The sequence below is a fragment of the Orycteropus afer genome, unplaced genomic scaffold (genome assembly GCF_000298275.1).
Source record: "Orycteropus afer afer isolate SDZICR_OR568_19922 unplaced genomic scaffold, OryAfe1.0 scaffold00044, whole genome shotgun sequence".
Taxonomy (NCBI): domain Eukaryota; kingdom Metazoa; phylum Chordata; class Mammalia; order Tubulidentata; family Orycteropodidae; genus Orycteropus; species Orycteropus afer.
Genome location: NW_006921631.1, coordinates 13,658,663 through 13,676,174, shown reverse-complemented (window position 1 = coordinate 13,676,174; position 17,512 = coordinate 13,658,663). Strand labels below are relative to the sequence as shown.

Below are 17,512 nucleotides of genomic sequence, written 5' to 3'. Positions count from 1 at the left end.
TGCTCACCTTGCTCCCGGAGACCCGGTCCCTCTCGGGAGGGCAACAAGGGAAAGTGTTCAGTGCAGATCAGTGAGGAAGCACAAGCCTGCCTGTGCCCACCTTGCTCCCGGAGACCCGGTCCCTCTCGGGACTAATCACAAATTAGAGAACGTTAAAATATAAGTCATAAAATGGAGTATGACATGCTTTCCCATTATAGATGAAATAAAGTTCAACCCCCCTACTAGGGCCTACTGGCCCTTCATGAACTGGTTGCTATCAAACTCTTTAACTCTATGCCATTCTTCTCTTCCCTCCATTCATGTTCTCTTCTGTGCATCAAATGTTTTCTGGCCTCAGGATCTGTGTGTAAATTTTCTTCTGCCTGGAATGCCTCTATATTTGTCCAACTAGCACCTTCTCCATCCTTTAGGGTGTAGTATACATATTACCTCCTTAGAGAAGCCTTGTATCTCATATATAAAGCTTGATAATCCTATATAAAGTAGTTCTACTTACCCTGTTATTTCTTAAATTATCTTGGAATTTGTTTTTCCCTTCAAAGTACTTATCACAATTTATAATTATTTTATTTTTATATTAAATATGTAAAAGTATAATTTCTTATATCATAATCATTTTATTTTATGTAGTTGCCTATCTACTTGATTTTTTTTGTCCATCTCCCAATTTGAATGGAAGATCAAAGGGTGCATGGTCTTGTCTGTCCCTAGTGAGGAGCATAGTAACCTGGCATACAGTAGATGTCAATAAATATTTGACAAATGAATATTTCCAGAATAAGCACCTTCTCAGACACATGGAAGGTACTCAACCTAAGTAAAAGTGATTCAAGTACCATGCTGGGGGAGTGTTAAAGAAGTAGCAATTGGTTATGATTGAGGATAGAGGAAAAGAGGTTTGATAGAGAATTGTGAGAGGGACACCCCAGATTGATAGTACAGCATTAGCTGAGACAGAGGCAGAGAAATACACAGATGCATGGTAAATCCATCACAGTGGTCTGGGAAAACTTCAGGGTAGAATATGATAGGGAATGGAGTAGAAAAGGAGAAGGAGAACTTGGGCTGGATCAAGTAATAAAAGCACTGAAGAGTCACACTAAGGGGTTTGAGTTTTAATCTGAGAGCAAAGGGAGCCTTGGGCTTATTTTAAACTGAAAAATAATAATTACAGTGATCAATATCAAATTTTATAAATATTCCTAATAATATAGTGACAATTTTTGAGTGTCCCTAACATACCTGACAAGGAGCTATGGTACTGCAATGGTTAAACCATTCAGATGCCAGCCAAAAGGTTGGTGGTTTGAACCCCCCAGTTGCTTCATGACACAAGGATGAGGCAACCTCCTTCAGTAAAGATTTCCAACCTTGGAAATCCTATGGGGCAGTTCTACACTGTCCTACAGGGTCACTAGGAGTTGGAAATGACTCTGTCCTACAGGATCTCTATGAGTTGAAACAACTCATAGTGGCAATGGGTTTTTCAATGTGCCTGATAACTTTTACATACATTATATCATATAATCTTAACAACTTTCATTCAATATATACCACTGAGTACCTCCTATTGGATAATATACTATTATGATCATTTTTTAATGGAAACCTTGTGGCACACCTATGAAATGCTTGACTGTTAACAAAAAGGTTGGCAGTTTGAACCCACTCAGCAGCTATATGGGAGAAAAGACATGGAAATCTGCTCTCATGAAAATTACAGCCAAGGAAACCCTATTGGGCAGTTGTAGTCTGTCATAGGGTCACTATGAGTTGAAATCTGCTTGACAACACCTAACAACAACAACAACAACATGCTCATTTTTCGCATTAGGAAGTGGGAGGCCAGAAAGTTAACCCTAGTTTGCCAAGGTCACTCAGCCAGTGTGGAAGAGCTAGAATTAGAATCCAGGTCTGCATAACTGTGAAGCCTGCACACTTCCAGTGACACCCTGCTGTCTCTTTCCACCTTCACAATGTAAACAAACTCTTATGAAACTGAAGCTTTTATCTTGGGCTAAGTTCAAGAAAGAAAATATTAAATCTTTGGAATGCGAATATTTTGGTTCTTCCTCTGTGTCTTGGGAAAGAAAGATCTTTTTTTGTTCTCCCCCTAACTGAGTGTGATGCAGACCCTCCAAGGAAACTGAGTGATGCATCCCTTGGTGCTGTCAAGTGTCAGGATTGTAGGTCCTGATTTGTTGCATGTGACACAAAGGTTGGTGTGGAGAGTAAGACACATTTCTCAGAAGTAAGAAATAATGTTAAACTCTTCTCTCATCTTCCTGGTATATAGCATCCTCCAACGGGTATGTTTGCCTTTTAGCCTTAAACAAAATCAATAACTGTGAATGCTTACAGATGTCCATGCAGGTCATTGTAGTAAACAATAAAGGAAGAGGGAAGCAAAGGCTAATAGCTGAGAGGAAATTGTAATCTGAGATGGTGCCAATGCTGTCCAAGCCTGCCCCATTTCCTGCCCAAGAAGAGAAACAATGCCTCTTCTTTAAATCTCATAGAAGTAAAGACTCCAAAGACTACCATAATGGCTTATTTCCTTGTAATAGATCCTGTAAATGCTTAAGCAATGTTTTCTTTTGTTCTCCCTGAGACAAGGTTGGTGAAATTAAAAACTTACTTGTAGATCACACAGAGCTTACATACTGCCGTGTGGTTGAATGCTCCCTAGTAGGAAACAGTTTTTCAATAGCCTTGTTATCAACAATACCTACCAGGTGTGTATTTTACACTTTTAGGGGCTCTTTTATATGTATTATATGATTTGATTCTCACAATAAGCATGTGCCGTGTAGTTGTTTATCATCTTCACCTTTCCCAGAGACTTACTGCGATAGTCTTCAATCTTTTTGCCAATTTCTTTCCTGTCCAATCTATTCCCCTCCAGTGTCACCTGAGTTCTCTTTTTAAAACATTAATCTGCCTAAATACCTTAGCTAGCCCCCCCATCAAGTACAGAATTCTATACTTTAAGGTGACAAGAGACATCCTTTGTAATCGGGTCTCAGTGTACCCCTCTAACCTTCCTTCTCTCTCCTTTGTCCCAAAGCTATAATCACAATAAGCACCTCTGTGGTCTCCAAACAGGCCACTGTCTTTCATCCTTTACAGTTGTGACAGCATAAAGAGTAACAGCAGAGATCCTGGAGTCAATGGCTGCGTTGGCATCCCGTCACCAGCACTTAATGGATGTGTAACTTCAAGTTACTTAGCCTCACTATGTCTCATCTGTAAAAAGCAGCTCATTGTGGAACCTTCTCTCAGGATTGATTGTGAAGATTAGGTGGGGTAATTAATATAAAGTGCTTGGAACAGGGGTTTGTACAGTTAATGACCAATAAAATTAGCTGCTATTACTGTGTCCTCTACTATAATGCTCTTCTTTCTACATCTGATAAGTCTGTAATCATCCTTTCAGTATCTCCTTTGTGGAAACCACTCTAAATTCCAAAGCTTGGGTTCATTCTGCACCCTCTGTGTTTCCCTCAAATGTTGTATATACAAGTTGATGATATGTTTTCCAGTTATTTAAGAGTCTTCCCTATTAAAGTGGGAATGGGAAAGTACAGGGCATTCCTGATTTATATTTGGCTCTCCAGAATGTCCAGCACATGGTGTCTAATAAATACTTGTAAAGTAAGCCTCTGTTTTCCCGGAAGATTTGACAGCCAAGATTCAAACTTCTAACTGGTCTCCCTGCTGTTATGTTTGGCCCCATCCCCTGATAACTCTGCTGTGGGTGTTTGAGCTATGACTATAAGATATGCAATACTTGCATGATTCTTTCAAGTATTCAATCCATTATGCTGTGTGCAAAATATATTCTCTGGGTGTTCTGAAGTACTGGTAGGACTGAATATTGTCACAGTTATCTGAAGGCAAGACAAACAACATACTTTTTTCCTGTCTCTCCTCTCCCTCTCTCATTGTTTCTTTGAAATAACAGTTTGGAGATTAGAACTCTGTAAGATCCCCTCATGCTTCCCCAGCAGCCAGAGGGATCAGATCATATGCCTCCTTCACTTCAATCTCATCAGTGTATTTCCATTGCACTTTAAAAAAGAAAAAGAAAAAGAAAAAACTTTTTAAAAATTGTTGCAAAAATATAACATTTGCCAATTTGACATTTTTCAATCATTTATGTTGTGCAACCATCACCAACATCCATTGCCATATTTTTATCTGCACAGATAAACTCAATGTTAACTAAACAAAGATTCCCTTCTTCCCCATCTCTTCTGCTTTTTATAACTTTAAATTCTGTTATCAATCCATTTGTCTAATGTAAGTATTTCATATTACTAAAACCAAACCCAACCCACTGCCACTGAGTTGATTCCGACTCATAGAGACCCCTATTGGGTTTGGAAGGCAGTAAATCTTTACACAAGTAGATTGCTTCATCTTCTTCCCATGGAACAGCTGATGTGGTTGAACCACTGACTTTCTGGTTGGCAGCCAAATGCCTTTCCCACTACACTACCAGAGAGCCTTTCATATTAGTAAAATCATACAATGTTTATGATTGTGATTGATTTACTTCACCCAGCATAATGTTTTCAAGGTTTATCCAAGCTGTGGCAGGCATCAGGACTTCATTTATCTTTATCACTGGGTGCCCTGGTGGCACAGTGATTAAGTAATCGGCTGCTAACCAGGGTTTCAAACCCACCAGCTGCTCCATGGTAGAAAGATGTGACAGTCTGCTTCCATAAAGATTAAACCAAAGAAAGAAAGAAAGAAACCAAACCCACTGCCATTGAGTTGATTCATAGCAACCCCGGTTGGGTTTCCAAGGCTGTAAATCTTTATGGAAGTAGATTACTTCCTCTTCCTCCCGCTGACCAACTGGTAGGTTTGAACCACTGACCTTCTGGTTAGCAGCCAAATGACTTTACATAAAGATTACACCTTTGGAAACAATATGGGGCAGTTCTATTCTGTCCTATAGGGCAGCTGTGAGTCAGAAGCTACGTGACAGCAATTGGTTTGGTTTTTTTGTTTGTTTGTTTGGAATGTTTCATTGTCTGTATAACATTTTTTTTGTAATCTATTCATCATTCCAGACTCTTGACCATGGCCTACAAGTCACAAGTCACTCAAGGATCTGGCTCTACCTTACTACCTTAATTTCATGCTATCTTCTCCTTATTCTCAATTCTCTAGCTTTCTGTTTTGTTTTTGTTTTGAGAACAAAATATTTTGAGAACATTTCACTTGCCCTTATTTCTACAAAGAACACTATTTTCAATGCTTTTTGCATTGCTCTGTCTTTTCATCCATCAAATCTCATTTCAGATACCACCTCTTCAAAGAGACCTTTCCTGACAATCTTAGCTAACGGAGCCCTTCCTCATCCAGTTACTCTCTGTCACGTCTCCTGCTCTCTCTCTCTCTCTCTTTTTTCATGGTGTGAGTCAAACTCTGGAATTATCTTATTTGTTTAGTGTGTATTGTCTGACTCCTTCCAGTGGAATGAAAACCACCGGGGAGGGCACTATGCCTGCTTGTTCATCACAGTAACTGTAGTTTTTCAAACAGTACCTGGCACAGAGTACGTGCTCCACAAGTATGTCCTAAATGAACGAATAAATAAAAATTAGATAATTTCAGAGGAAAGCTTTTCCACACCACGAGAATCATGTGAGAATGACAAATCATAGAATAATAGAATTTAATGCCTTATGTATATCAGAGAAAGAGGGTGGAAATTGTCAAGGTACTATGATGTACCAGTTCTTGCATTCTCAAACATAATCATCAAGTACCATAGTGAAGGAAAAAAAAAAGTCAACATATCTGAAGTATTTCAAGCATCTTTTAAAGTACTAAAACACTTAAGGAATAAAAGCAAGAAATTATGGTGTTAGGAAATGAGCAAGTATGAAATCCCTGAATAGAGCAACCAAAAAGCAAACAAACAAAAAACCCCACTGCTGTCGAGTCGATTCAGACTCATAGCTAGCCCCATTGGGTTTCCGAGGCATTAAATCTTTATGGAAGTAGATAGCCTCATCTTCCTCCTGTGGAGCAGCTGGAAGGTTTGAATCACCATCCTTCTGGTTAGCAGTCAAATATCTTAGGCACTGTGCTACCAGAACTCATTGAATAGAGCAACAGACTAACAATAAAGTTAACACTTCTGTGATCACCCACCTACATTGTCACTCTCTCAGTTTCTCGTAGTTGTAGTAAATACTACCACCTGCCGGGGACTTGTATAACTGCATGAATCTGAAGAAATGGTCCTCATCCCCACCAATCCTACCACCAAAGTCTACTTGGGACCTATGTATCCCACATCACTGTATCAAAGTCTGTATTACCTCAAAAAAAAAAAAAAAAAAAAGTTTTTTCTTGACTTACTGAAAACATGGTATCAACAAAAAATTCAAAACAGAAAATCACTTGGTCATGAAAGAGTTAAAAAGATCTGGTTTTAATAGAGAATTAGACTGGCAGGTCTGTAGTGTCTTCTGTTCCCAGGGAGCAAGAGAAAATTGGGCAGTGTGAGTCTTCCTTGAATCAAATGCATAAAATTAATATTAGGTTTTGTTATCTACTATGTGTAATCTATTAATAAAAAAAAAAAAAAAACTATTTGCATAACACTTTACCGTTCAGAAATACCTTTGTTTACACACTTTATCTCATTTGATAAGACTGTGTGGGGTTATAGAACACAGTGGAAAGTCCATATAACCTAACTTCAAGAAACCTATGGTCTAGACCAAATTGTCAGTAAAAAACTGAGACCATGGCAAGTCACTTCCCCAATATGGACCTCTATTTCCTCTTCAGTAAAATGAGGCTGATGGACTAGATTATCTTTATAGTCCTATTTGGCTCATTTACTCAAACTGTTTATATTAGCACATGACAAATTAGGCTTCTTTTTGATCTCTGCTCAAGATATAAAATCCTTATTGTGGAATTTCAAGAGTCAGTCAACTTTTTTGGATCTTTCCAATGTAGTCCCTAAGGCATTTGATTGCTAACCAGAAGGCTGGCGGTTCAAACCCACCAGCCGTTCCTCAGAAGGAAGATTGGGCAATCTATTCCCATAGCGATACCATTTTGGAAACCCAAGGAGAGGTCCCTATGAGTCAGATCCCCCTCGACAGCAGTGAGTTTAATGTTCTTAAAACCACATTCCTTGAATGCTAGCTGTCTTAGGTGCCCAACTAAGCAAAGAAGGCCCTGGTTCATTTTTTATAAACTTCTCACCCATTCAGTCTCTCCTTTTTGGTTCCATTTCCAGCTGGTTCATCTCCTTGGATGTACCTTCTTGTTTTCACCAAGGAAGGGTGCTAGCTGTGCAAAGAAATTTTATTTGCTCTATTTTATATATCTCAATGCAAAGTTGCCCAGTAGCAAGTCTAATAAATGGTTTTTAGCCTTAATGGGAGAAGGCTAGAAGCTTTCTCTTATCATTGAAATGCATCTTTTGGAGATAATGGTTGCTCTACATCCTTCTATTTCTTTGGCATCTCCTTGCTCTGCTAGGTGGGGTGGGGTGGCAGCATGGGTAGTAGGACATAAGCTTCTTGCCATCTCCCCTTGTATCTTCTTGAATACCTTTACATATCACTAGAACCCATCTGTTTTTCATCTTCCCCAACTCAACCAGTTGATGACTCTGCTTTTCATATGTACAGCTCACTATATCTGATGATAAGGAAACTATCTGCTCTCAAAATGAAAGCTGTTCTATGCAGACATAGAATTTCTTCCTTACACATATAGCTTTACCTCCATGAAGAAGATTCTGCTGTAACTTCAATGTAGGTATTTGACTATAAGATGTGAAACACCTGCACAAGTCTTTGAAGTTTTCGGTCTATCACGCTGCATACAAAAATAAATAAATAAATACTGATTGTCCTAATATTTGGAATTTTATTCATTTGAAGTCTGGTGAGATGCAATACAAACTATACATTTTTCCTACTGCTTGCTTCTTCTCTCTCTTTGCTTTTGAATTATCATTTTGGACCTAGACTCACGTAAGATGTAAACTCATTTGCAAAGAAAAATGGCTGTCCATGTGTGTTCATTTACTTCCTACTCTGTTCCTCAAGCTGCTGTTTTGAGCTTTATCTAGGAAGCATGCATGTGCAGAAAAGATTGTCAGTGCTAGCAAATTTCTTTCTTAGTAAGATTTCTTGAAAAATCACGCTGATGACAGAAGTAGCTAATCCATTTTCTCTAGATTAGGTTTTCTATGCTGCCAGGCAAATATCTTTCTGACATCCAGCTATTTCTCCCCACACTCCCATTTGCATGTGACCATTGAGAATGCAACTTCCGCAAATCACTGCCTGGAGATGATCCTGCCAATTCCTTTTTGGAAATGGTGAGGATCAGATCTTGAACTGTATATGATATCAGATTTCTAATCAAAAAGAGGAAGTACATTGACAGCCCCAAAGTAAACCCATGGACTCCTGCTGGCACCTTCTTTCCAGGAGGCAACTTTTCTTGATGTTGTTTTGCAGACAAGGGAATAAACTCCATGTTTTGCAGTCATAAACTCTTATTATTATTTTTTTTTCCTTTTTCAGAAATTCAGTATTTCAGACACTGGCTGAAACACTGGGTACATTTTTATTTTCTGTATGTCTACTTTGTGAGATGATTTTCTCCCCTTTATTCACTTTGCATTGTTGATACATCTGTCTTTTCTTTCTTATCTCTCTCAGGGCTGGAAGAGGCAGAGGGAAGCAGAGAGGATGGCATTACAGAGCTGCCATCTGATTGGCTGGATAGTCAAGGCTGGACTATAAAAAAGACCCACCCCTACAGGCTTGAGAGGGAGAAGCTCAGAGGCTTCTGACAGCATCACACAGGGACAAAAGCAAAGTGTGCTCAAAACAGAAGCCACAGCTCCTCCTGCTGCATTTCGTTTCTAGACGTGTTAATCTAAGAGGAAACAAGATGTGCAAAGGACTTGCAGGTCTGCCAGCTTCTTGCTTGAGGAGGTAAGATTAGTTTCAGCTACTAATGATGTTAAACTTTTGCCTAGACTTCTCAGTTACTTACATTTCCAATTTATTAACCCAGTTCTTTGGGATTAAAAACAATGTGGTAAGGAGAGCATCACCTTCCTAGTCTCCTCTAAGACTAGCTAGGAATTGTGAGTTAAGAGGTATTCTCCCCAAATTCTAGTACCTATATGCTGTTTTACATGACCTAGTTTTGAAGGTTATTCTGAGTTTAAACCAAGTCCTCTAGCCAAACTAGCTCTCTAGTTAAGAAGTGATAAGAGGTGTTAGGACTATATAAAATGGTCTGTAATATCTCCACCTGTGATTACTGTTATTTGATTATCACTGGCATGCATATAATTGGGGTTGTGTGCTTCCTGATAGTGTACGAGGTCTTTATTTCTTTTTTTTTTTTTTTTAGAGGAAGCTGCCCCATTATGAGGTTTGTGTATCTCACAGGAAAGCACTATGCTTTCTGTGTGGTGCTTCAGTATCTTCCACTCTCTATGTTCTCATAAGCAAATGGAACCTTAAGAAATGACTTTCAAAATTTAATCTCCTGTTTTCCCCTGCCCCCATCTGTAATTCTTGAAATGGCTATGTATCTGCTGGTTGAAAGGAAGTATCAATCTTGATAAATCAATTAAACATCTTGTAGAAGATCTCATTCTCAAGACATTGTTTATTTTTCAATGCACTCTCTCTTTCTCTCTTTTTTTCCCCTTAATTTAAAGATATGCAGCTATTCATATGTCTGTGGCTTTTTTTTTACAAGGTATAATGAAATACTCTCAGAGAAAAAATAATCCAGTGCATATTATACTATTTACTTCTAAAGTTAAAGATATAAGGTAAAAAGTCAATCTAAAGTCAATCTCACCTCGTCCCCTATCTTCTGAAAATAGAGATCACCTTAAATTCCAATTTAGAAATAATCCCAGAAAGCACAATCATTTGAGCATGACTAAGAAGGTGATCTTTTATATATTCTATCTGTCATTCAGGATTAGAAAAACATTTTTGGCTTCTTTAAAATGAAGCAGGAGAATCAGACAGAGACTACCTATGAAATAAGTACCTCTGACTGCCACCATTAATATCCTGAAATGAATGGAACAAATTACTCCATGCATCAATTAACTCACAGATGCGATTAATCATACAAAATATCAGGAGGGTCAGGAGAAAGTTATATTCTGGTAAACATTTTGGGAGATAGACAAAGATTACCCTGGACTTCTGTCCTCTAGGAGCTAAGAAGTTAACATGGGCAGGTGAACGTTATGTTGTTGTTGTTGTTATGTGCCGTCGAGTCAAACCCGACTCACAGCGACCCCTTCCTTAGGTTTCCGAGGCAGTATCACTACGGATGTAGGATTGCCCAACCTTCCTTCTGAGGAGTGGCTGGTGGATTTGAACCGCCAGCCGTCTGGTTAGCAGGCAAGTGGTGAACGCTATAGTAGCAGGGAAAACTGACCTTCACTCTCTTTACTGGGGAAATGTAATCCATATACTCCAACACCTTCATCCCAGTGTTGGTGCCTGAGACTCCAGAAGTGATACGAGCTGCTCAAGGTCACATAGGTAATGGGTAGCAGAGCAAGAAATAAATCCATTTTCTTTGACTCCACTGACCTCTGAGACCATTCTAGTTCTTTTTATGGTCGTATTGTGTTATATGGGCAAGTAGCTTCTGTGCTAAGCATAATTCCAACTCTTTATGAAATGACCCTGCACTGGTAAAGGATTATCAGTTCTCAGAGTCAGGCACATGGACATATGAAATTATTTCTGTTTGATCTGAATCACAATATGGCTACATAATCACCTTAGAATCAGGTTAGCCTCCACGAGCATAGCCTGCTATCATTAAGGGGAGTTTTGTATCCCCTTAGAATCATCTGCAGGGGAAATAGAGGAGGAAAAATAGTCTTGTGAAGGGGAGAAAATACTATTTAAGAGGCAGTCCAAGAACATAATGGAATTCAAGCTTGCGGGAGAAAAACTCACATAGATAATAAGCCTCTAGTATATCAGTAGCCATTCAAATATATCTTTGTGGCTTTGTTTTTTCCCCTCTAAGTAGGAGCAGCTGGTCATTCATTCTTTTTAAAGTGGAATTTCTCTTTCATGAATTTGTTTTGTCTTTTAAAATAGAAGAGATACAAACAAAAGGCTAATTCTTAGAGCAGGAAAGTTGAGCTGAAAGCTTATTAAAAGGTCCTCCCTCTAGAGTAAGTCAAGGAGCTCTAGTGGCACAGTAGTTAAGGCATTTAGCTGCTAACCAAAAGATTGGCAGTTCAAACCTGCCAGCTGCTCTGTGGGAGAAAGATGAGGCAGCCTGCTTCCGTAAAGATTTCTAGCTTTGGAAACCCTATGAGGCAATTCTGCTGTGTTGTATAGGTTGGAATCAACTAGATGGAATCAACTAGAGAAAATCAGGAGTCTTGTTGAACCCTAGCTACCTAGTAGACCCTGGCAATAAACTGGACACTAAGGAAACAGGACCCAGCTTCAGTGAGGACTCTTGCTAGCTTCTCATCACTTTTAAACATTATATGCCCTTTGGCACATAAATATCCTTTATAATCTAGATATTAAAAATAAATACAGCAGCAGCAGTAGGAGATTCCCTAGAGGCAAGTCTGGAGGAGCTCAAGGTTTCGCCACCTCATATTTGCAAGCCAGCATATGCATTAGTTCCCCTCAGCCCCATTGTCCATTCCCTCTTCTTGTTCTACACACCTTACAGTTCATGTGTATCCCATAGCATGACTTGCTTAGACAATCACATCCATGACTGGAATAGAATAGACCATTGCCTTCCCAAGGTGCCTCTACATCTTCCTTTCTGCCAGCAGTAAAGCTGATGGAAATAGCAACCACCCACCAGAAGGTGGCATGCAGTAAGAAGATGCCATGTTTTGCAGTTACTTCTTGCTTTTCAGTTTCAAAAAGTTTTCCAGAAAACATTCATGTTTTTAATGTGTTTCTATTGAAGATACCAAAATTTTTCAATAGCCAAAATGATGGATCCACAGTAGAGTCCTTAAGATAGACTAAATGGGCAGAATTCCTGTTACTGACAAATGAGCCTGTGTTATGACTGGTCTCAAAGTTTTGTAGTAAATTATGGGCAGAAGCAGCAATGGAGTCCCATTTTTGTGAGAGTTCATTCCAACTCTCATTCCCTAAATAAACTGCCTCTCTCCCTATTCCACTACTGGTCTCCTCAAGCTCTATCACTAGGATGTCTTTTAAAGGAATCTGGGTAATCATTAATTCCCTTTCTTCCTCTTCTGTGTAGTGCAAAAGATATGAAGCACCGGCTAGGTTTCCTGCTACAGAAGTCTGATTCCTGTGAACATAATTCCTCCCACAGCAAAAAGGATAAAGTTGTCATTTGCCAGAGGTAAGAGAAAAACCCTTGGATATTAATTACCTGATGAAGGAGATGTTCCATAAGGAGAAAAGGAAGTTATGCCCCCAGTTAAGTCAAATCAGGATCAAGATGACTTCCATTTTCATGGAGATCAGAATTGCATTTGAAAGTTCCATACATTTAGTGAAAAGGGCACCCTGATCAGCAAAAGGACTCATCATGAGGATGGAAAATACAATTGTGCATTGTATTAAGGATTGTTGATCTCTTGACCCAATTTTGCATCATAGCCTTCAAGTCATTCTTTTTAATGTCTCTAGGGTAAGCCAAGAAGAAGTCAAGAAATGGGCTGAATCCTTGGAAAACCTGATTAGCCATGAATGTAAGTCTGACAGCTTTCCACTTCACACTCCCTACCCCAGGATTAAGATAAAAGGACTCTGGATAAGACAAATTATTCATTCTATGCTTGGCCTGATAAGAACTGAAGAAAGGCTGTGTTCAGTCTAACTCCCAAACTCAGGGTACTTTTTGGTCTTATACCCAGTCTGCTTAAAATTTTATGCTCAATTGCTTTTGATATACTATGAAAAGTTAGTAAGTTAATTCAAGAATAATGTGGAAAATCATCTCTTTCACCACATAAAAAGTGATAGAGAGATAAAAATTCTATATATTGAAATCTTCTTGCAGAATCAACCTCAGTTTCTTTCTCCAAACCTACTTCACAATTGGTAGCAGCATAGGCACTTCAGAAACAAAACCCTTTTTACTGAAATTGCTCATCATTTCTTGAAAGAGACTTCAAATCTTGAGCAATAATTACTAAGTATAGCTGGGGTCCAGTAGATAAGTAGACACAAATCAGGGTTATCTAACCCCAAGTGACCCTCACAGTAGAGGGAAAAGAGAGATTGCTTCTACCCATGCCATAGTCTACCAGGTACTTTAGCTTTTTTCTGAAACTTAATATCCAAAAGCCTAGTCAGTGTGATGATTACTATGGTTCTTTCTCCCATGTCATAGGTGGGTTGGCAGCTTTCAAAGCTTTCTTGAAGTCTGAATACAGTGAGGAGAACATTGATTTCTGGATCAGCTGTGAAGAGTACAAGAAAATCAAATCACCCTCCAAACTAAGTCCTAAGGCCAAAAAGATCTATAATGAGTTCATCTCAGTCCAGGCAACAAAAGAGGTGGGTTTTCATGGCAAACAACTCCCTGGGTCTTAGTGAAGTTTTCTGGAAGTAGTAGTCAATGGCATGGGTCTTTGGATCATGTGAGTTAAAGGAAAAGATATAATAGTGGAGCAGGTCATTATGATTTTGGCAACCCAAATAAGTCAGTTAAGAAAAAGAGCTCTGTCATCCAAATGACCAGATGAGCACTGTTAATGAATTTTTTGATTGATCTCCCCTGTTTGTGAGGGAGAACAGAAAACGCCTGCCTACCTACTCTGAAGCAGAGTGTGTTATACTCTTTCACATGGGCCAGGGAAGAGCCTACATGTACATTTTGCCTTTTCTAGAGTGATTGTTTAGTGAAAAGCATGCAGCCTCCCACCATCAGCAGGATGAGATGTCTAATGGCCTTTGCCCTTCAGGTGAACCTGGATGCAGGCACCAGAGAGGAGACAAGCCGAAACATGTTGGAGCCTACAATAACCTGCTTTGATGAGGCCCAGAAGAAGATTTTCAACTTGATGGAGAAGGATTCCTACCGCCGCTTCCTCAAGTCCCGATTCTATCTTGATTTGGCCAACCCTTCCAGCTGTGGGTCAGAGAAGCAGAGAGGAACCAAGAGTTCTGCAGACTGTGCTTCTCTTGTCTCCCAATGTGCCTAATTCCTACTTGGAGGTGGAAGGCTAAACTGACAAGACTCTATGATCTGGAAACCTGAGGCCAAATATCAATCTGTATTAAGCACCAATGCTTTAACCACGTTGTAGCCTAGTATCCATGCTGCCTGGCATGTATGAGTCACTCCCACGTAGAAACTAGATTTCATTTTGGTGTTTTGGTGTTCATCAGGGCAGGACCACATTCCAGTACAATTTCCCCAAATTTCTTTTAAGGTGCCAATTGAGCAAGTATCCATAATTGGCCTTGCAGGTCTGGCTTTTCAAAGATTGTTGGCAGGTCTCTCCTTCCAACAGTTTGACCTCAGGGTGGTTGGTTGGTACACTTCATGTGACATGCACATATGCACATGTATCATGTAACCTAGCACTTTCTCCAGGCTTTAGATGAGGTTGATCTATTATTATATGTACATATGTATGTGTGTGTATATTTTTGCAAGAGAATATGGGAAAGACCCTAGGTGCTCATAACTAGAGTGTATGCACGTACTTACATTGCATGTTTTGATCTTTCATCCTGCGTTGGAACTGGGCAAACTGAACTGTCAAGCAAGCTAAAAAAGAAAAAAAAATGCTAACCTGTGGAAAGTTGATTATGTAAAATTCCATCTGTCTTGTTGGAGAGGCATCCAAGGGATTTCATGTTTATTTTAACTACTGACAACTTCCAAGTTGAACAGTATTCTAAGGAGCAAATATCATAAAGTCATATGACACAGTGTTGTCACAGGCTGGTGTTATCACTAATGGCACTTGTGAGTCCCGAAGCTGTTGGCCTTCCCTTCTCTGCTTGGGTGCTTGGTGGATAATTCCTAGTGGCTGGGGCTGGTATGAAGTTGGGAGATGGGATTCTTGATCTAAATGAAGAAATGAAGTTAGGACCTTGCCAACTATGCCAACTATATGGCAGTGGCTGAACAAGGACACGGAATTTCCAAGTTACTGTTCTTATCTATTCTTCTGTCCCTTTCCTACTCAAGGTGCTCTTCTCACTTTGCTTTTCCTGAGAACTTTAGATATTAGATGAGGCTCCTTAGTTCATTGTCTTTTTCACTTTTTATTTTTCTATAATGGCTCTAGGCTATGTGTCTACTGTTATAAACCAGCAGCTGGGGAAAAATAATATTTTATAAAGGGGAAACATGTTTTCACAAACTGAAAAGCTTTCATGTACTTCCTCTTTTGAGGTAGAATCTTGTCCATTTTATCCCAAATGTTAGGGTTGAGACTGAAGGGATTTCTAGACCCTGAGATTAAATGAGAGGGAGAAAAAATGTCCATTGTCAGAACTACTACTTGGAACTTTTCAAGGCATGTGAAATACTTGAAAATTTCTCATTTGTGTTATTTATGATGTCTTATATAATATTTTTATTATTGTATTGTTTTATAAATGGAGGTGCAGGATATCACCTGAATTTTTAATGAATGTCCAGGAAGTAATTTTCTTCTCATTCTTCAAAAACTACTGCCTTTGGAAGTGCATACACATATATGCACACACCACCAGTTTCTCCAGTATGAATTACATGCATGAGCACCTTGGTGGCTTTTAAGTCAATATCTAGAGTGCAAAATGGAGACATCAGAGTGTGTGTATCTAAGTCCCATCATATTAAAGATATGGGTTTTCTCAATTGTATCTTTCTTGGCTCTCTGGCAATCTTGTTCTCAGTGTTCCCAGAGTTCCTCATCAGAGTTCGTCTTCTGTTATACATATTCTCACGGTTCTATCTCTAGTTGACTGCAAGATATAAACATATAACTCTCTTGGTCTTGCCCTATCATAACTGTCATGACTTTCAAATTGTACCTGTATTCACAGACTGCTATCTCACATGAAGGTCTGAGAGGTCATTCTGAATGAGAAGTAAATTATTTTATGTAATACAGTTTTCAAGTGTGTTTTTTGTTTGTTTTTTCTTGTTAGTTCATCACCATTTAACATGATGACTTCCTTGCTCATGGTCCACAGGCAAAGTACTCCTTTCATATGCATGCCTGTTTCAATCATGTGCTTTAGAGGCTGCTAAGCTGCTGCTTCCAGTGAAACACAGGCATCTTAATAATAAGGGTAAATAAATATTTCATACAAAATAATCTGCTTGTAAACATATTAATGATCCACAGAGACATGTTATGAGAACTAAAGCAGCAGAGTGTAGGGTAACTTTAGAAAGTGGTTTTAACTCTCCCATACCAACTCTGGCAAATAAATACCACGTATTCTTTAGTTTCTGCCACTGCTCCACCTACCTTTACTCACAGAACCAAGGCAGTTTTAGCTTCAGAGAGTTGCTAAACAGATTAGTGGCTTACTTTCAGGTCTTCATTAGGTTTTCAAAGGTTCATATCCATCTTCCAGAGCAGATCTTCTACACCCAGTTATCTGCCTGACTGAGAGAAGATGGGCAATGGGAGACTGAGGAGCAGAGAGAAGCTACGTATTCCTGGAGCTCTGGTAGTGTAGTGTCTAAGGCTCTTGACTGTTAACAAGAAAGCTGGTGGTTCAAACCCACCAGCCACTCCTTGGATGGATAGTTGGGCAATCTACCACCTCAGAAACCCAAGGAGGGGTCACTATGAGTCGGGTCCGACTCGACAACACATAACAACAACAACAACAACATTATTCCTGGAAGATAGAATTCCTGCCAGAACTTCTCCTTTTGGTCAATTTTCTTCCCTGGAAAAGAAATCACAGAACATTTAGGTTTGCAGTCATGGACAGTGTCTATTACGTCATGGGGCCCTATCCTCTCAATATTTCCTTTCACATTTTTATAGCCATGCTTACAGAGTATTAGGGATAAGGGACCTTAATTATGTTTAAGTAACAGACCTTTTTAAGGAACTAATGAATACATGGACCATCTCCTGAAAAAAAAATACACAGAATGATCCAAATTTCTCATAAATGTTGAAGGGTGCTGTTGAGTCGATTTCAACTCACAGTGACACCATGTGAGTAGAGCTGCCCCATATGGTTTTCTTGGCTGTCATATTTTCAGAAGCAGTTCTTCCACATCTTTCTACCTCAGAGTTGCTGGGTGGATTTGAGCTACTAAACTTTGGGTGGTTCACAGTCGAATGCTTAACTGTTCTTGCCAACAAGGCTTCTTTTTCATAAATGTTTAGAAGAATCTTTCACAACCTCAACCCCCATCCCCCCATGATGCATGCACACATAAGACTATCATTCCTATCTCACACTGTAGATGTATTGGACTCTAACAGAAGAGTATGCAACTGCTGTTCCATGTA

The 17,512-nt window shown here is 39.3% G+C and overlaps 1 protein-coding gene across 1 annotated transcript in view; it reads left to right on the top strand.

Moving 5' to 3' along the window:
- RGS4 (regulator of G protein signaling 4) overlaps positions 1 to 14,230 on the top strand; it is a 46,228-nt gene extending 31,998 nt beyond the window's left edge. Inside the window, 10 exon segments of the mRNA XM_007937753.2 lie at positions 5,493 to 5,590; positions 8,586 to 8,620; positions 8,724 to 8,815; positions 8,817 to 8,862; positions 8,865 to 8,930; positions 8,933 to 9,002; positions 12,316 to 12,420; positions 12,711 to 12,772; positions 13,417 to 13,583; positions 13,991 to 14,230. Coding sequence (XP_007935944.2) covers positions 5,493 to 5,590; positions 8,586 to 8,620; positions 8,724 to 8,815; positions 8,817 to 8,862; positions 8,865 to 8,930; positions 8,933 to 9,002; positions 12,316 to 12,420; positions 12,711 to 12,772; positions 13,417 to 13,583; positions 13,991 to 14,230 — 981 coding nt within the window.
- Positions 14,231 to 17,512: the final 3,282 nt, after the last annotated feature.